At 35.7% G+C, this 12,253-nt stretch overlaps 1 protein-coding gene across 3 annotated transcripts in view; it reads left to right on the top strand.

The window, feature by feature from the left end:
• LOC125670190 (atrial natriuretic peptide-converting enzyme-like) overlaps positions 1-5,091 on the top strand; it is a 40,635-nt gene extending 35,544 nt beyond the window's left edge. For all 3 annotated transcript variants that reach the window (XM_048905217.2, XM_056162097.1, XM_056162096.1), the window contains 6 exons: positions 113-226; positions 350-399; positions 1,449-1,629; positions 1,777-2,042; positions 2,786-2,943; positions 3,791-5,091. In XM_048905217.2, coding sequence (XP_048761174.2) covers positions 113-226; positions 350-399; positions 1,449-1,629; positions 1,777-2,042; positions 2,786-2,943; positions 3,791-3,976 — 955 coding nt within the window. In that variant the 3' untranslated portion in view covers positions 3,977-5,091. The remainder of the gene's footprint in view (positions 1-112; positions 227-349; positions 400-1,448; positions 1,630-1,776; positions 2,043-2,785; positions 2,944-3,790) is intronic.
• The last annotated feature ends 7,162 nt before the right edge of the window (positions 5,092-12,253 follow it).

Genomic DNA, 12,253 nt, shown 5'->3' with positions numbered 1-12,253 from the left:
TATTTGTTTACATTACTCCGTGCAGTATTGTATTGCTTGTAGGAGTTATGAGATTGATCACTGTTCGTTATCTTCACCTTGCATTGAATTGTCACAAGAATGATCATTTCAGGGGTATCAAGACAACACGATTTCAGACCAAGAGTGCCGTCACGGCCAAGTTAGATTTACAAAACGTGAATGAATCAGCTAACCTGCACTATCTACAGTCCTTCCTAAAGAAAAGGTTCGTTTTGCACCTAGACATGATTGATCACTGTTCGTTATCTTCACTTTTCACGCTATTATTGATGAATAGTATAAAATAACATCTTCCTCCTCATTGGTTGTTTTTCTACTTTTCATTTAGTGCTTCGTGCGCCGGAGACAACGTGGTCAATCTAGCGTGTGGTGATATAAGTAAGTCTTTGAATGTCGTCTGCAGGAAAGAGAAAAAGGTTTCGTATTATGGACTGAATTGATAGTCATGAAATCAAGGATGTCAGCTAAGAATACTGAAAACTTTTTCAATATAAGATACGATTATGAAAATTGTATTTGAGAGATTAATTTCTCTTGGGCACCTGATCCCACCTCTGGTGTATCCGGGGGTCCGTGTTTTCCCTACTCTCTGTTTTGTATTGCTTATAGAAGTTATGAGATTGATCACTGTTCGTTATCTTCACCTTTCTTGAAAGTTATTGAAATATTGGTATTTTAGAAAAATTTATCTTTTTATCATTCTTTGTATGACCACATTGTAAGGAAAATAGATGCGTGTACCTCAAAATTGGTATTTCTCTTACCTTTTATCCCACAAATTGAAATTCATTGTTCCCACTATATAGCCCAATATGGCGGGTTAAATAGAGGAGGTGGTTGGGTATACAATAGCCTTTCTTGTATTCAGTATAAACAGCCCTCTCCACACTCACTTTGTACTCGCCCTATTTCATGATACATGTACTACTGCTTTCTTCCACTTGTGACTTTGTATTTCAAAACTCCTGGATCAATCCCGGCACCCAATAGAAACGATTATGTCGAATCTATAAATTGCAGTGGTATCTCGGAACAATTTCAGTTTAGTCGTACACCTAGCCAGCGACCGGTATACCTCACAAAGAAATATATTTGTCTTTAAGATCACGAAGAAAGATGTATTCCTTCAGAGATATAGGAGTGTGCGTGTATGTGACATTGCATTATGCTGAAATTCTATTACAAATGGAAGATTTTTATAAACATGTTATCCTTTTTTGTTTTTTATCGTTGGTGCAGGCTAAAACCATGCATCAAGAATCATTCATTTTGAAACACGACAGTAAAATTCGACAAGCATGTAACTACATGTATTAGTTTTTGTACAGATTGTCTCCATACGTTGAAGTATAAGTGTTTAAAGGTTTGGAGTGGTAGATACTTTGGAGTGGTAGATACTACAATGATGTTTTCGTTGTTTCTCCTAGTTTGCGGAACACGGCCAGCACATTTCTCTTCCCCTCTACGTATTGTGAATGGGGACCAAGTCAAGCCCGGTACATGGCCCTCGCAGGTGGGATTATATGGAGGCAGAAATATGCGATACTTTTGTGGAGGCAGTATTCTCAATCAAAACTGGATAGTTACTGCCGCTCATTGTCTGGGAGGGTAAGCTAAAGCATATGATTAGAGACTAAGGAAACTTATGCTGAAAATTCCTTCAATTAGAAAATTCAAATTTCATTTCTAATATATGTTGAAATTTCATTTTAAAAACCTTAATGAAAACAATGTAGAATTAATTTACTTTTCCAGCAAATCAACAATAGATGATTTAACAATAGTTGTTGGCAACACCAGACGATTTGCCTATAATAAATATAGACAACTAAAGACTGCTAGTTCTTTGTATGTCCACGAGGGGTATTCCTCAGAAACAATGAGGAACGACATAGCACTGATAAAACTGGCGTCCCCTGTGTACTTCAATGATTACGTCAGACCCATGTGTTTACCTGTCAACACCTCGGCAGTTGGAACACGTTGCTTTGCAGTCGGTTGGGGTAAAGCTTCTGAAAAGGGTAAGTAATTAACGTACTCTTGTGGCATATTGAGTAATTTGGCTAATTTCATATTAAAATTCTGGGATAATTATGTTCAGATGAGATCATGATCAGTATGAATTGTTTTAGTAATCTACTTTAAATATTACATGGTATGCATAGTGCAGGACTGAAAATCTATTTTGAAATATAAATTATATATATATATTAAACTAAAACATTAGACAAGGATACTTTGAATAAAACTAAATAGTTTTATATCCACAATTTTGCACGAAGAATGTAAGAAAAACAATAAAACAATTCTGGTAATTCGCAGCTTGTTTTGTTATAAATTCTATATGAAAGGAATAAGAAGGACCACCATTGTGTGAATTGTTATTCATTAAAACTAAGAGATGAAATGCATATTGCATAATCTTACATAACAGTTAATTGACTGAGCTTAAATCAGAAAAATTACTAATGACAACAAATTGACTAGTTTGAGTTTAAACCAGACTGACTAGTTGCATGACACAAAGTAGCTCAGTTAATAAAACATGCACAAATGCTAAAAAAAAAAAAAAAAAAAGATAGATATTGGTGCACAATAGATTTATAATTTTAGTCGATAGGGGATGATTATTTCTCCTAGGCACCTGACCCCACCTCTGGTGTATCCAGGTCCAGGGGGTCCGTGTTTCCCAACCCTTAATTTTGTATTCCTTATAGGAGTTATGAGATTGATCACTGTTCGTTATCTTCACCTTTTCATTCAGCTGTTGATTATGAGCCAGTTTTGCGACAAGTTGGTCTTGATGTGGCATCTTGGCAAGGCTGCAAACATGCAATAGCTACTTCCGGTATTCCATCTCCTTATGAGCTGTCAAAAGATATGTTATGTGCAGGCGGCAGTAGAGGCCACGACTCATGTCAGGCAAGAAACTCTTAATGTATATATTTCGTAAAGTATCATTTAGCGAGAGGAATGATTCAATGTTTTGCCTTACACGTGTACAATTTTAGATGTGGTTTATTTGCTTGTTTTACGTTCCTTTGAAACAATTTTACTCATTTTAAATACGTCATCAACTAAGAAAGCTAGTACACTAGACTAGACTTTAGACACATATATACATTGTCTGGCACCATCTAAAGAAGGATTACCAGGATTTCTGTGGTTGTGTTGATAATTGAATTTTCTGAGTTTGTGTGTCCTCCTGTATGATATAGTAAACGTAAATCTGATATGATTATATTACTCCGACTTCGAAAACAGATTATATTGGCAAATTGGCAGGAATTCAGATTAGTAGCATGATGTATTCTAGCTGAACATCATGACGACGCAATTATCCTCAGTGACATCCAAGCTGTCCATTGTGGATTGAAAATATCTACATAGCAAAATATGTATCATATGCCATATTAACCGGATACTCCCATTTGTAAACGAATATCAGAATGAAACCGGTTTCATTGTATTTTACAATCATTGTACAAGCTGTCGTGCTTGCTATAATAAATGAAATTCAGAAGCATCTGTCCTTAAATGATCATATTGGCACAAATGACCAAAAGGAAACTGCCTAACCAAGTTCCTAAATATGGTTACTTTACCAGCACGATGTTCTGTATTGGTATAAAGGTATGTTTTAGGTGTTGCCAGTATTTAAATATACATAACTTACATTTTTTGCATTTATCGTATGGTAAATATATACAATTTTTTCTTAAAAACTCACATTTTGCATATGTACATAATATTACATTACAATCTGTAGGGAGATAGTGGTGGTCCTTTACTCTGCCATCAAGAAAACGAATCGGACACGTGGTACATGGCGGGATTGACGTCATGGGGAATACGATGTGCATTACCAAACGTTCCAGGGATCTACACCGAGGTTTATAAATTCATTGACTGGATAAGAAATATCACTAACTCCGAGCTTCCCCTTCCGTCATGAAATATGCACCCATCGTTCGAGTCGCCATAATTGAAATACGCCTTGGTGTTTTATAAAGAATTGCAAGAAGTTATTGAAGAAAAAAGAAATCCATATTAGATATATGTATCATTTAATATCGTCACGATCTCATAACATATTTTTCAATATTGTTTTTCTATTCTTGCGTGATATTTGTCAACATACGAGTCCTACACCCAAAACATTTATCTTGGATACCTATATGTAGAGGAGAACGCAATTATGTTTTCAGTGTTGCATGCATTTCTGTTATTCGGCATTACTCGTGTCTCTTCTTCGTTCGAATGAATACGTGTATCATGGTAGTACATGCATTATCTGTATTAACCATTGTCTCTCTAAAGAGATTATGTAATTTAGCTAAACAACTCGTACAGCTCCCCAGTCACTGAAAAGGGAAGCTTTACTTAAAATTCAAGCTGGTCCAGAGTTCTGGGTCTATTGATCAGGAGATTATACTAATTCGAGATAATCTGTTTACAAAGAAAGAAGTCATACATCGATCAGCCACATTGTATCAAACAGATTCCATTAATTTGAAATGTAAAATATAACTTTTAGCCATCACGATTCGACATTTCAGAATTGGCAAATATTGCTTTACTGAGAGATTTTTTTTAAATAAATGATATAACACCATAAAACCTTTTTGATTTGAATTTACTCGATGGATGTAAAATAAATTCAAAATATGAAACGACATTTAGTACCTTCAAAATTAAAAACGTGACGTATCTACATATTAATCAGAGGAATAACGTCTGAGAATACAAAGTGGACGTGTAAACATTGTAATGATATATTTCTACTTGAGTTTTATACATCCATAGGCTATATGGCAGGGAGTATATCGTATTGTATATAACATGTGCAATGAATACTATCGTTATCTGGATGGTATGTTATATATCATTTGTTAATAAAGAGAGTTAATATTTATATATTGTATGGCTGTATCTTATATTTGTACAAGACTGAAATATGTATCAGCAACATCTGTTTATCAACATGTTTTGCAAATTATTAATTTTTACGACACTGTAGATCTACATTTAAATAAAAATTACATTACGTATATTTAGAAATACTCTTAACGTCTTCTGAAGTTCTGATTCATGACATCATTACGTACGGGGGCTGTGAGTAAATAAAAGTCGAGTGCTAGTATGCAGTAGACAATTAAGAATCGTCCCAAGATCGCTGATCTCGCGGAACCATTGACGCTCTGAATTTCACGGCTGGTTAAGCATAGCATTATAGCCAATGTCATTTCTTCGAGTCACCTTCTGCAAGCAGAGTGTGGAATCATATGCAGTGTACTAGTCTGTCTGCGTGCACCAGTTTTTATTAAGTAAACACAAGGAAATCAAAGTACTGAAACGAGGTGGCAAACGATACAAAATGTCACGAAGATAATAGAGCTATGTACTGTTGAATTCCTATGTGGTGAGGAAGAATTGGTGTCTTGAAGGTGAAAAAAGAAAAATAACAGGAAACAGGTCGAATTCTAAGTTCGAAAATCCACATACTGTCAATAAAACAGCATTACAGCCTGGATTTGCATTTAGCTTCACTGTCACGTGCATGGAGATCAAATACCGGTACATATCAATACAGTAGATATAGCAACTGAACTCAGCTTGCATTCAAAGATTGCACCAAACCCTTTTGACTAATTGCAAAACAGTGATTTAAGATAGAAGCAAGAGAAAGGAAAGAAATGTTGTCTTCAAAACATATCAACCGAGTAAACATTCGATATTGACACATGGACAAGTGAAGATAACAATATTCAATATCATGAATCATATAAAGAATAGACAGGGGCAAACACGGACCCTTGGGCATACCAGTAGTTGAATTAGGTGTCTAGGAGGAGTAAGCATATCCTGTTGATTGGTCACCACCGCTGTCAGCCCTATATCTTGATCATATAAATGGAGTAATCCGTAGTCAAAATCGGTATGTAAAGAAAGGTCTAACAATCGGTATGATACTCATCAGACAGCATTCGACTCAGTGATAGCTGACATAATCATAATGACCATAGAATTTGTGAAATGCTGACTTTAAATAAGAGTTTTGAAACCCCTGTAACATCAACTTATTTGTCGGTAGCCTGCCTCGATTCAAAAATTTATCACACTCGCGTATCGAATCAGCTAAGAGACAAATATCACATGCAGTTGATAATGGGTTATTGCTACACAAATAGGGATGTTGACGTTGGAGACATTGATGCATCTCGTTTGTGATAATGCTGTAAAGTTAGTTTACCGTTTACTGAATAAAATATCTGAATATGAAGCAGATATGGAAGACTCTGTGTTGTATTTTATATCTTGTTCACTGGGATATATCGAATAGAATCCCGTGAGGATCCGGGTTAGAATAGGTCCTCAGTACCCCATGCTTGTCGTAAGAGGCGACTAAATGAGGCGGATGAGACCGCAGAAACCGAGGTCCCGTGTCACAGCAGGTGTGGCACGATAAATATCCCTCCCTGCTCAAAGGCCGAAAGCGCCGAGCATAGGCCTAAATTTTGCAGCCCTTCACCGCCAATGGTGACGTCTCCATATGAGTGAAAGATTTTCGAGTGGGACGTTAAACAATATTCAATCGATCAGTCGAATAGACATGTGAATAAAACTGAAATTGTTAATAGATATAATGTCGTCAATATATATAAATGTCGAGTTGGGTTACAGCAAGCGATTTTTCCTTCTCGAATAGAAGCTTTTGAATAAATTCTGTCTCATAAGAAGACAATAGCAGATCAGCTAATGAAAGAGCACAATTCGTGCCCATGGGGATTCCAACAGACTGTTGGAAGACCTGATCACTAGAAACTGCTTAGATATCGTCGATGAGGGACTCAGAGTTGATATCAGTTTTAATATCAACTTCAGAGTACTTGTGCGTAGAATCAGAGGTTTTTAACAGTCATTTTAGTTGACTGATTACAAGATTGAAGACGCAACTATTTATGATGTGAAAATGCCTAGTCTTTAATTTATCATGAATAGGGTGTTTAAAGTGTTGAAAAGTCATACGTTTTGATGCTGTTGATTTCGGAAACGTTATGTGATTTAAAAATTATTCAAAGTCCCTTGGAATTTTTGAGAACCCACATTTTATTTACACCACTTCTGGCATATGTTGTGACACAATACGTCGGAAGTTTCTACCACAACAGTTAATATTTTCGTGAGGAGCAAAAATAGGAGCTTCTTAAATCATTTACTGGATCTTGCAATGTGTTTCTATTTGTAAAGCTTTTTGTGCAGTTTTGGAATCCTGTACAAATACGATAACTCATTCATTCGTCCCATTGATGGTTAAGTGTTTGAAACTGAAACGTGATTTTCAAGAGCATCTTGAGTATAAGTTGGATTGTGAGTCATGGAATTAAACAAGTTCGTTTAAAATACATTTGGAATAATAAGTATTACAAACAAAGACAATGTTATCACAAGCTTTCTTCTCAACTGGAACCAATACATATTCCTCCTATAACCTATCAAATTCTTTCATCACTTCTGGTCTACTAAACAACGAAGGAGTGATGGCATGCACTTTTGTTTTATATCTATTATACATTTTTTCCATTCTGACTTCTTCCTTTTCATATTTAGTCCATTTTCTGTCACACCCTTCGACAGAATTTATCATAAATATGCGTTCTGTCGCCAATTGAACGATTTGGCCTCTCTAAATTTTGGAACTTTTAAAATGACTTTAGGTCGTCATTTTTAACTACTGGTCGTATATTATCGTCATCACCAGTAATGGCATGTATCAAACTAGACTATAGGTAAAAGAAAAACAAGAACATGTAGATGTTGTATAAGATGATCTATATCTTGGCTCTGTACAAAAAGATTTTTTGTAATTAAAAGTTTAGATAGTAGGAATACATAATGTAGACTTGAACTTCAAATAAAATGGAATACAAGACTTACCTTTTATGACCAAAAATGTTTTTGTTGACGGCATCTATTTCTTTGCTAGTAAATTTAAGTTTAAGGAACTGACTGCATGCGTAATTAAGAAGGATTAACTTCCGTAACCATGCTATGGACGACCTCCATAATCCAAAAATTCAGTCTGCATTCTGGTGTTAGATAATCAAAGTGTGGACTTGGCATCTTCAAATAACGTGTTCATCGTCAACTTCCCATATTTATATAGCAATATTCCATTATTACCTGCATATGATGTTTATATCTCCCAACTGATTCGATACACAAGAGCTTATTCTGCGTATGATCAGTTTTCAAATCGAGGCAGGCTACTGACAAACAAGTTGATATTACAGGGGTTTTAACTGTCTAGTTTAAAGTCAGCATTTCACAAATCGTATGGTCGTTATAACGATCTCGTTTACCAATACAACCTATCATTGGGTCAAATGCTGTCCGACGTGTCTATTACCAATTGTTTGGCCGTTCTTTACACACTAATTTTGACTACGGATTATTCCGTTTACCCGATCGAGATTTAGGAAGTACGGCGGGTTTCACCCGCTGTGAGCCCTATATCTTGATCGGGTAAATGGAGTTATCCGTAATCAAAATCAGTGTGCCTAGAACGGCCTAACAACAATCGGTGTGAAACACGTCAGGCATTGCTCACAACTGCAACGCATTCATCATAACGATTTGTAAATATATCAAATGCAAACACTTTGGAAATCTACATATTCACAAATACAGGTGTATTTGTGAGCATAAGTCAGTCTAATAAATCTAAAACTTTTTTCTCGACTGGTATTGAAGATATGTTCGTCGCACGCTCATTCATGAAATAAACTCAGAGTACAGTGTAACACTATTACAGTGTATTTGGAAATATCAATTTGGGGGCATACTTACGTAAGGAAGCACTCAAAAGAATCTCATGATTGGCGACCTAGAAACCAGTACCATTCATACCGAAAGTTGACCTTTAGGTGACGGGTCAAATACAAGCAAGGCATAAACAATGTACGAAGGTATATTTCCTAAGCCTGAAAAGTGGTGGCAACAAATACGCTCTATTCAGAAACCTACGTGTCAATATACTCCATATTGATAAGCGAAGACTTACTACACATCAGCTCCCATGGCCTGAGACTAATCACCGTTATTAACGGACATGCTCACCCACAAGCAATAAAAAGTGATTACCATCCTAAACAGCTATAGAAGTTTGGATTAAGGTATTGCCACACAGTTTACGGTAATAGATGTGTTGCACGTCTGTAGTGAAATCCTGGTCTCTCTGGAATTCTGTACGTATATTGTATTTATTTTCGATATCTTTTAAAAGCTATTAATTCATTTGATGCTTGCAACAGTTCAATTAAAGATATCTTCCAATAATTAATGATATATTCAATTCTGAATTTTATAACGTGTACTAATTGAATCGTTGATAACATTATAATTATTTTGCTGAATTGATAAACGATATAATTGAATTGTTCCTTTCTTGAAACGAATTAAAATGCATTGATGCGCGCTACAGTTTAATTGAAGACAATTCAATTAATACGCGCACCAATTCAATTAATGTACGCGAATTATCACTCTCATCCTTTGAACTGTAGCGCGTATCAATTCAATTAATGCGCACAATAATGGAATTATTGCTTCCTTCAATTGAATTAATTATATCATTTAATTCATTTAATGCGCACAATAATTCTTTTAGAGAGATCAACTACATAATTAGAGATATCTTCAATTCAACATATCCACAATTGATTTGATAATCTCATTAACTGAATTGTTGCTCTCTTTAAAAGAATTGATGCGCACATTAATTCTTAATACAAAAGCCTTGGAAATAATCTTCAGTTGAATTAAAGAGATAATCAAATCAGTTATTCCAAAATCCAAATAAAAATTTTGCGAGCAATCATTTCACCACATTGATGCGCGCATCAATTGAATTGTTGAGAGCAATAATTTAATTGATGTGCGCATAAAAACGATTATTGCTCTCATCAAATTAGTTATTGCTCTCATCAATTGAATTAATATGCGCAATGGCTGAATTGATGTTATCTTCAAATAATTAAAGATTTCTTCAGTTATTTGAGTTTATTTTAATTTGGCACTCCATAAAGATCGAGAACCTATTTTTCCAAAGAGGTTATGCATTATAGTAATTGTAATTAAAAGATTTATATAGCGCCCTATCAACATTAGTTCTCTAAAGCGCTTTACAAATGTGAAAGAAAAGATCATATGAAATCGATGTGCACATACATGTGAATAAAATATTCATAGTGTCAGAATTAAAATGCATAATTATCATTAATATATAACGCCTAATGTAATGATATGATTATACCCTAATAACACATGAAACAATTTAAAACAACCCTTAGGAATAATTAAATATCTAAAAAGGACATAGGTATAATAACAAACTACAGGTTTTTTGGGGGTTGTTTTTTTTAAAAAATTAAAATAAAGGTAAAGGAATGTCCACGTTGTATAATGAGGGGAGGGGGAGCATGGGGAATTTTTATGATCGGCAAATTCGATTATAGAGAAATTGCTTTTTATACTTTTTCATGGGCGGATCCAGGAAGTTTTACCACGGGATGGGGTCCAACCAACCAACATGTATCGGGTTAGCAAATAACAAAACTAAACGCACGCCCCTATTTGTAAAATACAACCTCTATTCCTATGACTAATCGCGATAACCTAGTAGTTAGGGTGTTCCGTTCCGTGGGGGAACGGGGATCCCTGTTGGCCGTGTTATTAAATCCAAGATGATTAAGATAGGCGAGTGCCGCATCACACAGATTTGCGGGTCTGCAGTGTTGATGTCCATGTTTTAACCTACTGTACCACAAAGAATATTAATGGCTGGAGTGGAAATCGAATCCAAGACCCCTGCATTACCAGTCAGGTGCTCTAACCACTGATCTATCCAGGACCCCTGCATTACCAGTCAGGTGCTCTAACCACTGATCTATCCAGGACCCCTGCATTACCAGTCAGGTGCTCTAACCACTGATCTATCCAGGACCCCTGCATTACCAGTCAGGTGCTCTAACCACTGATCTATCCAGGACCCCTGCATTACCAGTCAGGTGCTCTAACCACTGAGCTATCCAGGCTGATATCCATGTGGTATATATGTTCCAACCTACAATCGATGGTCAACAAACTAATTCCACTGAAAACCAACACACACACAATGGCCACCTATGAATAATTCTTATACGTTAAGGTGAAGCTAATAATCACAGAAGGAAAAATCGAAGTTTAAAGCATATAAATTATTTTAACATTCCCTATTTTTATATCTATATATTTCATTGTGGCTATATTGGCCCTGTCTCCTGAATTTCACAATTTAGGTAAAGAGCTTCATGGATATCATAATCATGCATTTAGTTTTTCTCATATATATATATATATATATATATATATGGGAGAAGAGAAAAAGATTTTCTAAGATATAATACATTTTCACTATATGGCCATATTGGCCCCACCCTTGGGCCTGAACCTGACCAAGGACTCATGAATTTCACAATTTAGGTAGAGAGCTTCATGGACATCATAGTCATGCATTTAGCTTTTATTTTATCAAATATGTATGGGAGTAGAGAAGATTTTCTCAGATTTAATACATTTTCACTATATAGCCATATTGACCTCACCCTAGGGCCTGAGACCCCTGGACAGGAGCAATGAATTTCACAATTTAGGTGGAGAGCTTCATGGACATCAAACTCGTCCATCTAAGTTTTTCTCAACTATATATGAGAGTAGAGAAGTAATACAATTTTACCATATGGCCCCACCCTAGGGCCTGAACCCAACCCAGGGGCCATGAATTTCACAATTACAATAGAGGGCTTCATGGACATCGTAATCATGCAGAGTTTCTCTTCCACATATGTGGGAGTAAAGAAGATTTTTGAAAATGTGACCTCTTTTTAAAAAGCATATTTGTCCCTGTCCATGAAGCCCCAGGGGTGGTTAGATCATAAATTTTACAATATATATTCCTCTTAGTTATGCTAGATATGCTTCACACCAAAAATGGTAACAATTGGTCTTGTAGTTTTCAAGAAGTTAAAAATGTAAAATTGTTAATGGACGACACACAGTGATGGAGGCCGGGAGACCAAAGGCAATGGGTGGCCTGAGTGACTCGGTGACCTAATAATATTTGGGTATATAATACAATTTTGAACCTATGTCACTCTCTTTTTGGTTGTTGTTCAAACACAAACTTAACGAA

The sequence above is a fragment of the Ostrea edulis genome, chromosome 4 (assembly GCF_947568905.1).
Source record: "Ostrea edulis chromosome 4, xbOstEdul1.1, whole genome shotgun sequence".
Taxonomy (NCBI): Eukaryota; Metazoa; Mollusca; class Bivalvia; order Ostreida; family Ostreidae; genus Ostrea; species Ostrea edulis.
This window is presented reverse-complemented; position numbering and strand designations above follow the sequence as displayed.